The following is a 13,719-nucleotide window of genomic DNA, read 5'->3' on the forward strand; positions in this document are numbered from 1 at the left end:
CAAGTACGCTTCATGTATAGCTCTACATAAACACAGTTAAGACACTTCTGCAGTGTTATAGGTTGTGTTTCCATTAATTAAACAGCACCGATGGTATTAATTTTCATGCTAGGGGAATCACCTTAAACACTGATGTAAATAGCAGTGTACTTCAGAATGGAAGTTATAGAATCAAACCTATCTATCTTTTGAGAGGAAGGTAAGATTTTATGTTTTCATTTTATAGTGCTAAGTAGAGTTTCCTAGGTTCTAAGCATTAGTGAAGAAATCTTGCTTTTAATAATGTTGGCTGAATGTTCTTGAGTGGTAGTTGCTGTTCAGCTATATGAAATACTTTTGCTTCCTTTTTTTGTGGTCACTTTAAAAAAAAAAATTGATGAAAGGCTGATTAAATCAGCTTGATGAGTATGTTGGAGTCTAATGTTCTCTCACAGGGTTCCTTTAGGTATTCCACATGAGAACTTATTGTTTCAATACTAAGCTTATTTGAAGGTGTTTGATATTGTCTGGGAATTTTTATTTAGAAAAGTGATGAAGCAATGTGCTGAAATCACAACAGAACCACAGCATAGCAGTTATAGTACACAGCTGAACCTCCTTCTCATTACTGGTTTCCGTGTGCTTACCATTGTGAAGTGGCATGTTGGTTTTTTTTTTTTTTTTTTTTTTTTCCTTTGCATTGGACTGAGCTGCATTGACAGAATGAAAATGGAGCTTTATAAGCCCTGGTGTTGGTGATTTTATTTATTTTCAGTATGCTACACAAAACTAATGTGCTATTCAAAGGAAGAGGGGGAAGAAAGGCAACAACCTTGAGGCCTGCATAAGATCCCAAGGGTATATCACTTCTTGTTTTGCCAATGTGCTTTTTAGCTGTTCTTTTTCCATTTTGCAAGTGTCATTTTTACTTGAGAAAAGTGCATTTCCAGATCTTCTGTTTTTGAACTTCCACCTGGTTTCTTAACTTGTCTAAGCTAGTTGAACACACTGAAAGGAAGAAAATAATTCCATAGTCAATCATTTTTAAGAACTTCTCAATGAACACCAGCTGTTTAACATTGCTCTTAATGTTAATTGTGAGTTCAGTGGAGTTAAAGGAATTGTGAAGTTAATATTTTACACGTGAATAAATTAAATAGAGCTCTCAAGCTCTGTGATAAGTCAGTGATGCAAAGGGAGCCAAAAGCATCCAATAAAGATCCAATACAATTTATGAGATATATCGTTTGTAGAATTAGAACAAAATCTCACCAATAATACAACCTTTTCTTTATGTAGAGTAAAATGCAAATTGTCTTGGATACTTCCCCAGTCATAACATGAAGTTGTTTTTCTGGTATTCCTCAACCTGAACGTACCTTGGCTGGTTTGCAGGAGCTTATTTAGGTGTTTTCTTCCCTCTTGCTTTAGTAGGTGTGGTAGAGAAATGAGGAGGATTCTCCTCCATTGTTCTAATTTGCTTTCTAATGCCAAATGTAAAAAATTTGATTTTGGCAGAGGCTTCTCTTGTTCTTTTCCTGCCAACACAGATTTTCTTTGCCTGTGCTCAAGTGGGAGAATTCTTTAGCCTGAGTGAGCTTTTTCCTGCTCTCTCAAAAAGCCTCAGCTAACTGATGATAATGCAAGGGAAGTAGATGGAGGGGAGAAGAGGCCTTTCCCTCTGTGGGAACTGGAAATCAGCAACAGCTGAATTGTGAGGGTCAAGTGGCATTACACAGAACATGCTATATCTTTTTTAGGGTAGTAGTTTTGAGCTGTGATTGCATTTATCACCTCACCATCTGGAACGGCTTGCTATTATTTTTCTGTTGTTGCTTTTTTTAAAGACATTACATTGGTTTCAGTATCTTTTATTTACATTTTGTTATATAACATGAACTTTGCAAGCTCCTTGTTTTCTTTTATGGATGTCTCTGCTCTGAAGTACAGTAGTATCTGTGGTAGTATTTTGCTAATGTGTCTGTACCATCACTAAGCTTCTGGACTTGTTTTGTGCTTGCCAGCTTGAACTAGTGACTGGTTTAATATCTATTAATATGGGGAAAATAACAGGCTGTAACACAGCTTGTATAATTAATGTATTTTGTGTTTATAACTGGGACTTCTTAAATGAATTGAGAAGGGGAAAAGGGCTTCTAAAAATAGTGACTGTCAGGAGGTGTTGGGTCTGTTCCAGATATGCCAATCAGTTATGGCTGTGAAAGATGGAGGAGGGTGGGAAGAGGGTTGTGTCTTACCCTGTATGCTCTCCAAACTGCTGCTGCAAAGTATTGGGCCCATCTGCTTCAGAAGATTTCAGCCTGAGGATGTAGGCAAAAGCCTGTAATCGTTGCCCCAAATACTACAGAGGCAGGATGCCTGAGTTATTCTATGCCAGGAATAGGTGCCATTAGGAAAACTGAGAAACCAAAGGATTATCTAGAATGAGTGACCAGAAAAGGGGAAAATTAAACAGCAAAGAACAAACAAGTTTTTCCTTTGAGTTAAATCATACACTATTTGCTCTAAGTTTTACCCCAGAAGGCTGCTGCTTTTCCTGTCCTCTTACCACATAACTACTGAAAAAGTGATAGCTGCAAACAATGACACCCCATCACCCATACAGCATTACAGTATGTTCTTTAATCTTGTTTTGCATGAGAAGCTTTGTACAGGGTTCAGTTACTCATGTACAAGGATTTCAGCCAGAAACCCAGAGTCTGTAAAAGAGGGGAAAAATTGAGTGCATGCAGCCTCTGCTTCACATAAATGTTCCTGTGGAGTGAAGAGGGCAGTTACAGTAACTACATTAATGAAGCTGTAGTACTCGTGATGACTTGTGAAAGTAGGATATGAATGACCACTACATATGTTATTTGCTGAACATGAAGCATTTATTTATATGAGCAATACACTAACAAGTGGTGAAGTTCTACACTAAAGATATGTGGAAATTTATTTCCCTCTACATCCAACACATCAGTCAACTGAATCAAGGTGAAAAAAAGTCCAGCTGTGAGACTAAGAACAGTTGTGGCATACCATGCACTAAAACAATCTTGCTTCTTCCACCCATGCTAAAGCCTTGCTTAAAGACCACGATTTTAAGTACACATAGTTGGAAATAATTACCAGGGCTTCATTAGTTTAAACTGCTGACCTTTCAGTCTGCAGTTTAGTGCACAGCAGCAGCTTTGTGTATCTAATTGCTCAACTGAAGGAACCAACCAACATGTATATGCTCAGTCTTAGCAAAATAGTTCTCTGGGAGGACTCTGAGCATTGCATCCGCTATACATACCTGATGAATTATAACTGTGTGCCACTTCTGTGTAGAGATGTAGTGGATTTGTTCTAACATGCAAATTAAGGAAGCCTGTTAAGCATGTGGGGGTGGCTAGGGATTCATATGACTGCTTACATGTATACAAAATAAACTCTGTTGTCTTGATTGACTCAGACTCATTTGATGAGTCCGTCAAACTCATCTAACTTCCAAAGAAGCCTAAAATGTAGAGTTGTTATTTCTAGACAAATATCAGGGCTTTTTTTTCTTTTTAGCAAAAAAGTCAATTAACTGTACAGTAGGTATAAAGCAGTCTTTAAAAAAAAATACGGATATCACTTAGAAGACTATAGTAAAGTGCCTAGCAGTAACAATGTAAAGAACAGGAGAATCAGAGTAAGTGGACAAATGACATTGTGTTCTTGCTCCTGTTACCTGTTCACAAATTCTCCCACATGCATGGGAATAGCATCAGTGCTCAATGACACTATGTCACTTCTCTATGTACTGTATAGGTTGTTGGGGCATTTAAAGCCAAAAATAGAATTGAATTAGAAACTACACCTTGGAGCATGATGAGCTTTGCTCTCACCCCAGCTGCCATCAGTGTTCATGGGGCCTAACTCATACCAGCCTGTGATCTGGTATAGCCATGGCCCTCCAGTTCAGATCTGCTGACCACAACTGAATGATGCTCATGTCTCATCTTCCTATCCCCTCCCTTCATCAGTTTGTTCCCTGGCCTCATGTGCTCTCCCTTACTTTTCTCCTAGAGAGACAGCCGAAGGCTACATCAAAACTGAAGATTATTTAGGGTTATTGTGCTTTCTAAATGTGACTGCTGAGACACTGACGGTTCCTGATCCCTGTCGTTTCTATACATCAGTTTCTAGCCTTACTGAGACCCCACAGAGCCCTGAGCACATCGAGGGAGGGTGATTGCTGTCCTGCCACAGGGCAGGTCTGCCACCTGCGTTCCAGCAATTCCCATTATGAATTTTGCTGGGAAGAAAGCTGTATTTGTCTGTATGTAAAAATATGGAGCAGATTACATTAAAGCTGAATTTCAACTTTATACTCTTTTCAAATGCATGCTCCACAACAAATCACCCTGACTGCATAAAAAACAAGACTATACAGCCAGAGAACTTGAAGTGTCAAAAATATATATTTTTTCCTCTCCCCTTTATCCCTAAACAAACACTAATAAAAACTAAGCAGATACGACAACACTGAATAAATAGCTGTGGAAAAGTTTTGGTTAGAGGATGTCTGCAGGCATCATGTAAACCATGTGCTACCTTCATGCTAGTTCTTAAAAAGTGTTCTACAGCAGTGGATCCATACTCTGGCACTTCTGGCGAGAATCAGATGTTTTCAGGTTGCTAATATTTTGAGAGTTAAAAAAAAACAACAAACAAATGCAATACCTTTTCCTCACAAGAAAAAAAAGCCAGTTTGTGCTCCAGGACTTACCACTTAAGTTGTAATCCCAGAAGAAACAAAAGGAAGTTACCTGCCTTAGAAGGGTTAATAATAAGATTTTTCCTTTCAGAGATCCATCACTTAGTCTTGCTACCAGTATTCTAAATGGGCTTGCTCTTCTTCAACAAATTGGAATCTTTACACTGTGATTCCACCTGAAAAGCATAACTAATTTCCTTCTTGTTATTTTCAGAAGAACAAATATTTTGCATTTAAATGTAAACTCTGATACCATAAATGTGGTGTATACAAAAGGCACAAGACAATTAGATCTGTGTTGCAGAAATTTCCTTGGCTTTGCAGTTGGTAATACATCTTATCTTTCATTATCTGACTGGTTAACTCAGATGTTAAGAAAGCTGCTGTCTATCTCCAGCTTAATGGAGGGGGGCTTCCTACATGCAGCAGTCTGGTGTTTTGGTATTACAGTCAAATGGTCATTGTCCCATAACTGCAAATATCATGTTACAACGTCTCCTTGATTATAGATGATATTAATTAATTTACGCAGTCAGGAATGCAGTGTCTTAAAGAACAAGTAAAAAAATATCTGAAACAACTCTCAATTTAGCAGAAGTGAAATTTTGAAAGACAATGTCCATCAAGAACACAGATTTGTTAAAAAACAAAAAACACAGACAAAACCAACATCAATAACAAAACCAAATGCCTTTTGGTTCGAGTGAGGTGCCAGCCTTCCTTTTCTTAAAGGAATGAAGGCTCTAATTGGGAGAATAAAATCCCAATTTCATAGGATTGTCCTGTGCAGCTTTCATAAAAATCCCCAGTGTACCAGCTTCACTTACATACTGTCCTTCTGAATGTGGGCTTTTTAATCACTCACTTATCAGAGACTCACAAGCATTTAATTATCAAAGGAGATTTCCCCACATCCACTTTCAAGTTATTTAAAAGGGAGCCTATGCTGTAATGTTGTCCAAAACAGTACCAGGAACAGTCTGACACTTCACTTGGGTTGCTTTATCTTCAGAAAATTGCATAAGCACTCAAAAGAAGATGCAGTCCACCAAGCAACTAAATTGTCCATAATCAACACTGATTATTCTCCCACTTTATCAAGATCAAGCCAGCAGTGCAAACGTTTGATTTAAGTCAAATACTTACAGTGATTTGAATTAACAGCTGAACTTTCAAAATCAGGGCAAGAACCTAGGCTGGCATGTAAGGAGGTCTTTTTTTGTGTGTGCTGAATATTGAAGTAAAACCAGCCACAAAATTTTTTACAATAGTAAACTCACTATTCCCCTTCCCTCCCCCAGTACTCAGAATCACCTTTCACCATTCAAAAATAGTAATTTTAAGTTGAAACATTCTTTACGTGATTCAAAATAGCATGTTTTGTTTCATGTTTCAAGCAATGACATGGAGACAGCTAATCATCTGTCAGTTTGTTTTCTGAGCACATCCACATAGGAGCAGACAGGAGCAGCTGGCCAATAGGGCTGATTTTGGAAGAATCCATCTTCCTTCCACCAACAGCTTTTTCTTGAACTGGAACAGAACATAAAACATAAAATACATCATTAGAATTACAGAAAGTTTTTTTAAAAATAAGTTATTGCATTAAGTCTTGCCAGCTTATTTGGAATAGCACCTCCAAGCAAGTGGAAGAAAAGAATCATAGAATTACAGAATGATTTGAGTTGGAAGGACCTTTAAGATCATCTGGGTCCAGCTCCCCTGCTATAAGTAGGGAGATCCCCAGCTAGACCAGGTTGCTCAGAGCCCCATCCAGCCTGGCCCTGAGTGCTTCCAGGGAGTGGGCATCCACAATTCCATTGGGCAACCTGTTCCAGTGTCTCCCCACTCTCACAGTAAATAATTTCTTCCTAGTATCTAATCTAAATCTACTCTCTTCCAGTTTAAAACCATTTCTCCTTGTCCTCTCACTACATGCCTTTCTGAAAAGCATTTTTCCAGCTTTCCTGTAGGCCTTCAGGTACTGGAAAGCTGCTAAAAGGTTCCCCCCTCCAGAGCCTTCTCCAGCCTTCACCCAGTCCCATAGGGGGGGTGGTTCTGTAGCCCTCTGATAATCTTTGTGGCACTCCTCTGGACCTGCTCCAACAGCTCAACATCCTTCTTGTGTCCTTCTGGGCCTCAGAGCTGGACTCTAGGTGGGGTCTCATGAGAGCACAGTGGCAGAATCACCTCCCTCAACCTGCTGGTAATGCTTCCCTCAATGTGACCCAGGATACAGTTGGCCCTCAGGGCTGCAAGCACGTATCGCCGGCTCATGTTGAGTCTTTCATCAACCAACAATCCCAAATCCTTTTCCTCAGGGCTGCTCTCAGACTATTCTCATTCTCAAATACAGCCAGCCTGTATTTGTTCTTGGGATTGCCTTGTCCCAGGTGCAGGACCTTGCACTTGGACCTGTTGAACTTCATGAGGTTGGCACAGGCCCAGCTCTCAAGCCTGTCCAGGTCCCTCTGGATAGTATCCCTTGCCTCCACAGCATGTCAGCTGTACCACTCAGCTTGGTGTTGTCTGAAAACTTGCTGAGGGTGCACTCAATGCCTCTGTCCGTGTTGCCTACAAAGATAACATCAGTTCCAGAACTGATCCTTGAGGAACACCACTCATCTTCAGTCTCCATTTGGACACTGAGCTGTTGACTGTAACTCTGAGTGCATCCAGCCAATTCCTTATCCAGCGAACGGTCCATTCATCAAATCTATTTTTCTCCCATTTGGCAACTAGGATGTCATGCAGGACAGTGTTAAACACTTTGCAGAGTCCAGATAGATGACGTCAGTTGCTCTTCCTTTATCCACTGACCCTGTAACTCTATCACAAAAGGCCACCAAGTTTGTGAGGTATGACTTGTCCTTTGTGAGGCCCATTTCTCTGATGATTTAACTACTGAACTTCTGGGAACTTTTCCTACAAGCTAGAGGCCACCTGTTCGTATTTGTACACCTACCATTCTTATCATCTATCTTGATAGTGCAATACCATGTCTGGCTGGTAGTTGCAATAGTTGCACTTCCCCAGTGGTTTTCATTCCTTATGCTTTCTGCATAAGTTACAAAGCAGCCTGACAGCATGTGCAGGAGTCATGTCCTGTACCAGTGAAGAACATCCATTTGAGACACTTTTTGAGGATGATGCAAAAAGTCTTCAATATCAGAGATGGTAATGACCTTGTTGGAATGAATCCTCCAATACTGTTGGAGAATCATAAATTACCCAGTACGCTGAATTTATTTATTTTTTATTTTTAATTTTTTTTAAGGCAAGAGTCTTAAATGGAAATCTTATTTAACTTGAAACATGAAGTAGTTTATTCGCACAGGCTTGGTGGACTTAGAAGTCTTCAAATACTAAAGGGAATATAATGATCAGCTATGGTCATTCTCCCACTTTTCTATTATTAAAGTGTCCTCCTTTTCTGAACAGAACAGATTTTGCTAGCTACTTCTTAAACTTGCTTTTTATTTTCAATGGTATTAATGCAAGAAACAAACAAACTTTTTTTTTTAAACACAATCATTTATCTAAAGTAAGCATTAGTTTTTAGATTATTACACAGGATACAGCTCAGTACATAGCATAGATCAATCTGCTAACAGTTCTATATTTTAGAACAAATCTATTTTTTCTTCACCACCCAGTAGAACTTCGGCTGCCTAGCAGAGGAAGCTATAATCTATTGTGTTCAGTGTTAAGAAGTAACTTCAGTTTTAAACCTATCTTTAGAAAGACTTCCTGAACAGCTCACAAAATCAAAATATTATTCCCTTTCTCTAGATAGATAATGACAACATTTTGGAATACAAGCAATGAGCGCAAAGGTGAAACAATATTTTGTGATCATGACCCATCAGAGGTTTAGTTTAAAACGATGAATTCATGTGCTCCTACCTCAAGGTAAAACAAATTGAGAGGAAAAGTAAACACACAGGAATTATTTTAGGAACTTCTGTGCGTTCTTCAAGTGGTAAGGAATGAAGGAACAGAAAATTAAACAGACAGAATATCAACATACCTTTCCTAAAATATTCAGATGTGTCTTTTTAGGGAAGCTAGGTTTCATTCTCCATGGTTAATGCAGGATTGCTCATACCTTTAAAGAGAAAAAAAGTTTTCTTTTTGTTTTGCATGGCTTTTGCAACAAGGCATCATCATATTCATATACAAGATGTTTGTCCCCAGAAGAATTCCCAGCCTGACGGTAAATGTTAACTGGTACCGACTAGTGCTGGTGCTCTCAATACCTCTCTGCCAGGTTTAACCTGTGTAAGAGATTATTCTTTCACATCATTGTCTCAAAGCTTGCTGGGGATACAGATTCAAGTCCAAGAAAGTCCTGGGCAAGGGCTGCGAAATCCTTTGTCTGAGAGACACGGAAGGAAAAGGCCAGGGGCAAGGAGAGAGAGATAAGCCGCAGCTTAATGGCCAGGAAGCAGTCTTCTCTGTGGGCTTATCTCAAGGAAGATGGCCAACTCAAGAGGTGCTGCACGTGACTCTTACCCAAGCGCCCAGGAATGCCACGATGGCTGAAGGAGGATAAAAAGGGGACCTAACAACCATGAGGTCTGACAACAGTTCCCTCACAGAGAAGAAGAAGGGTTTCTGGCAACAGATTCCTCATGAAGAAGAGGTTTCTGACATGAGAAGCCTCACAACCCGCCACTCTCCCCCCTGGGCTGGTTCTGCAACTTCTTCCTGCTACCTGCTTGCTGCCCAAGTCTGGCCACACTGCTGCTGCTCTTTCCCTGCACTTTTGCTTCAGACCATTGGGATGGCATGCAATGGAATGGCTGCTGGATCCTGGTGGTGACTATCCCCACTTTATGCAATTCTTGCCTATTTCCTATCTTTTCTATCACCCTCCTTCCCTTCTCCATGACCCTAATTCATAATAGTTGCCATCCTTCCCTTCCCCGTCTCCCTGATTAGGATTTATAATAAACTGGTTGGACCAACATTTGAACCATTGTTTCTTAATCTCACGCCAGGTACACAGATATAAAAGAACCTCCTCTCTCTCCTATAAATTGCAGTGAGACAACGTGGAAGGGCATGGCAGCTTGAAATGTCCAACCTTCTACAAACATATAAAATAAGCTTAGTGAAACACCTGTAATAAATGTGAAAACAGAGTGACCACGGTCATTTTTACACTGTATCTGCCAAAGGTAGTTTGTTATGGAGCGAAGCATTACAGCATAAATCAGTTCCTTACCAACTTTGCCCTTTTCAGCCTTTGCACCAATGTCCGACCAGGAATGTGTATCAGTAAGGAGGTGGCTCTGGGAGTCTCGTAGTGGCTTTGCAGGGAACAGGTGGTTCTCACTGTAATGACATTAAGAAGAACACTGCTGTAAAACTCCATTTCTTTACCACACATTTCAAACAGTCTGTCATACATGGCATTTTACTTCCTTTACCTTGCTTATTTTCTGATGAATCACTGAACTTCTATCATTACATATATTGAGTATAGTTGTCACAGGTACAAGTGTAATCTCAAAAGCAACTCTCTAGCACAGAGCAGGAAAACTTTATAATTTTTTCTTTGACAGATAATCTATATTTATACACATTAGTTCCAAATATGCTCTATCTGTATTCTCTCCCACGGTGAGAGACCTGCCACCATAACAGTAGAGAGAACATCTCCAAAATCTCTCTCCATATTTAGGCTATGGTTCCCTTCTCCCTGACTCAGTCACTAGGACAAGATTTAAAACATTCTCCAGCTGGATGTCATTTCTGGTCTGTCAGTGCAAAACTAACTGAAATGCAACATACTTGTTATATGAATAAAAGACTGCCAATACGATTCTGTTATCCCTTTTTAGTCAGTATATTCATATTACTATCCTCATCACACTTCATCGTGTAAATGTTGCTAAAAAGTTGCAATGTAATTTACTAAGCTATTGTGAAACTGTATTTGGTTTCAAGAACATCTGCATGCTTTTCATACTTTAAGGACACCATGGCCATGAAGGATAAAGGTTAAGAAAATATTTCTGATTATCAGCAATAACAGAAAACGTAAATTGAAAACAGTTTCCTTCCCACCCCCTAATTTAGGGCTTCCTATCATACAGAAACGTTGAGGTCTGGGTTCTAGTACACTAACCATATTGCACCAGATACAAAAAAGCTGGCCGCCTTCCCCAAAGGCCTTGCACAGCAACACCATCAGGCAGACGAACTAACCACCTGCATGCAGAACAGAACATACTGACACCACTGAGGCAGGCATGGAAAACTCACAGGCCATGGGATGCCACTGAGCCGAGACAGAGTGGACATGTGTATGGAGGAAAAAACCCTCTTACTTCCATACATTTAAATACAAGTCTCAGGCTTAGCTCAATTACAGCTTAGCTGTGTTAAATTTGACTTGTACTCCTAATAGCAAAATCTACACAGAAAACATGATTCAATTTATACATGCACTGGCACAAAACAGAATACCAAGTACTTGAAACTAATAACAAAAAGCAGATTACTTTTTGCATGTTGAATTAAGACCACCAGGTGTGGAGGCTTGCTCAGGATCTTGATTCACAAGGCAAGTTGGGAAGGAGCAACCATCCCCTAGGCTGAAAAATAATAAAAAATAAAAAAATAAAAAAATCAGAATTAGCCTAGCGCTTACAAAAAAACTTTGAAGAACTTTTTTTTTTTCCTCCCAGAACAAACATTACCGTATCTAATTTCAGAAAATTAAACAAACAAAAACCTGGGCCCACTCCCTGTGGGTCCTGATCATTGAACAGTTTCAACAAATGACTGTACCTTGAAAATACAGGCAACAGCCAGTACTTCTTCTCATCACCAAACACCTGCCTTAGGTTTTTGCTGAAGCCCAAGCTGAAACCATTCTTGTCTGTTCTGTGATGAAATATGGGTGCTCTGAATACCTCTTAAAAATAAAGCAAAAATCTGTTAGATTTCTCCACAAGATAGCACATTCAAGCTTCACACCAATTTTCATGCAATTATACCTCCAGCAGAGAGGAATGGCTGGGCTGCTCAAATGACCCAGTTGGCTCATGGAATCCACACTCACTGCTATACACTGCTGTGTGTGCAGGAATGGGTGCAAGTGTCCTGCCAGCCTCCTCCCTGACCAAGGTGAGAAAGAGTGAGTAACCTGCTCCTTATGGCACGGTGTGTAACATGAAGGTTGGAGTTGATGATCTTTAAGGTCTTTTCCAACATGAGCAATTTGTGACTCTATGTGGATACACCACAACGCTCACGGAAAAGAACTAGACTGAACTAAGAGTTTACTACAGTAAGAGCAATGAAAAATAAATTAAGCTTAACCTATGTTAGTAGCTTTTTACACTCTGGGGTACAAACATTTTGTATGCTTTTACAGCTACATAAAGAAAGCATTTTACTTGTAGGCCCAGATCACTCCCCATGCACATCCACTCTAAATTTCAGGGGAAGAGAGTTAAATATAGCCTCAAGTGTTGCAGAGTGCCTCAGGCAGAAAATTCTTTCACCTTCCACATGTTGACTGATAGCCATTTAATTCCCTTAATTGGCCATATATATAGCAGGCTATATAAAGGTCCTGCAGTGCTGACAGCACAGTTCACACAGACTGCTCTCAATCCACGGGGTGAATTGTGCTCCCACAGTGTTTCCCTACCCAAGGGTAAGGGGCTTTAAGTCATCCAGAATGCAGAGGAAACTCACAAACCCTACACAAGCCTTCAAGTAAATAAGTTGTCCTCCAAATAACATCTTTAGAAGTTTTCCTCTCATCTACTAATTTGTAAACCTCAAGAAAACTGAAAGAAAATAAGAAACAAAATAAGAAAATATTCTTATTCAGCTTGTATCAACAAGAAAGCTGTTGATCTAGAAATTTTAGTGAATTGATATTCTTATTGCAACCCACAACACAATAAAGGACAGGTGTGACTTGACAACCACGCATCAGGGTGGTGGGAGATATTGGTTTAATGATGACATCTGACAGTTGTAAATACTACCATAACAGAGGCACAGGACTCTGAGGGTTTTAAAATTAATCCATAATGCAGAGTCATTCCCGTGCATCTACAACTATGTGATGATCAGAACATGTAACTGCTAACCTGTCATTCACATATTTGAGTTTACTTACAACCAAATGTAGAAGCACTGCCTTAAAACCTGTTTTGATATAATAGCCATCATTTCATTATTTTTTTGCTGCCAAACATAGAAGCATTAAGCTTACCTAAAGTTGATTTATTTTTGCTGACAAGCCAACAGTGGTACCCAAAGAGAGAAGATAAACTGACAGAAAACATAGCAGCAGCAAAGAATAAAAACATGATGTGGAACTTGGCTTGAGTATCAGGAAGGCCATTCTAAAAATAATTAAAAAAAAGCTTTTAGAAATGAGGAAATAGCTATTTAACTTGATTATTAATAATTCTCTATTCACCCAAATCCAATTCAAAGCAGACAGAAACATACCATGCAACAGGAGCCTGAGTAAATAAGCAATACACCTTTTATGCATAGACAGCCACGCAATTTGGTTTTCGACAGCATGTTGGTTAAAGAAACTGGTCCTTTCTTGAGCCAATATAAACACTGACAACAAGAACCTGACATTTGGCTCTGTGTATTTTAAGGAAAAACAAAGTTAGTACTTACTGTCCAAAACTTGATAAAATACTGTAAATCTGTTGCAGCAATGAAAAGGCAATACAGTAGAGAGTAAGCCAAGAAGAGAAGAAAAAATTTGTAATTGGAGAATCCGACACAGTTGTTCACCCTAATAACAAAAAAGTTAGAATGAAAACAGAATGTAAAGGTACTTATTCGCTTTGCATTCCTCCAATTTAAGATTAAACTTATTTACTTCATAGAAAGTAATATCAGTTTTAGATCCAGATTCAGAGCCTCAAGCTACTGAAATGTGTTTCAGCTTTAATTTCCAAATAAGCGTAGTATTTCTAACCACACCAAACAAC

The 13,719-nt window shown here is 39.3% G+C and overlaps 1 protein-coding gene across 4 annotated transcripts in view; it reads right to left on the minus strand.

Moving 5' to 3' along the window:
* Nucleotides 1–748: 748 nt before the first annotated feature.
* ZDHHC2 (zinc finger DHHC-type palmitoyltransferase 2) overlaps nucleotides 749–13,719 on the minus strand; it is a 35,946-nt gene continuing 22,975 nt past the window's right edge. For all 4 annotated transcript variants that reach the window (XM_042871630.1, XM_042871633.1, XM_042871634.1 and 1 more), the window contains 8 exons: nucleotides 13,400–13,520; nucleotides 12,975–13,107; nucleotides 11,531–11,657; nucleotides 11,242–11,334; nucleotides 9,960–10,069; nucleotides 8,760–8,837; nucleotides 2,238–6,262; nucleotides 749–987 (listed from right to left, as the gene is read on the minus strand). In XM_042871630.1, coding sequence (XP_042727564.1) covers nucleotides 8,797–8,837; nucleotides 9,960–10,069; nucleotides 11,242–11,334; nucleotides 11,531–11,657; nucleotides 12,975–13,107; nucleotides 13,400–13,520 — 625 coding nt within the window. In that variant the 3' untranslated portion in view covers nucleotides 749–987; nucleotides 2,238–6,262; nucleotides 8,760–8,796. The remainder of the gene's footprint in view (nucleotides 988–2,237; nucleotides 6,263–8,759; nucleotides 8,838–9,959; nucleotides 10,070–11,241; nucleotides 11,335–11,530; nucleotides 11,658–12,974; nucleotides 13,108–13,399; nucleotides 13,521–13,719) is intronic.

The sequence above is a fragment of the Lagopus leucura genome, unplaced genomic scaffold (genome assembly GCF_019238085.1).
Source record: "Lagopus leucura isolate 7727_CA_CO unplaced genomic scaffold, USGS_WTPT01 Super-Scaffold_100004, whole genome shotgun sequence".
Classification (NCBI taxonomy): domain Eukaryota; kingdom Metazoa; phylum Chordata; class Aves; order Galliformes; family Phasianidae; genus Lagopus; species Lagopus leucura.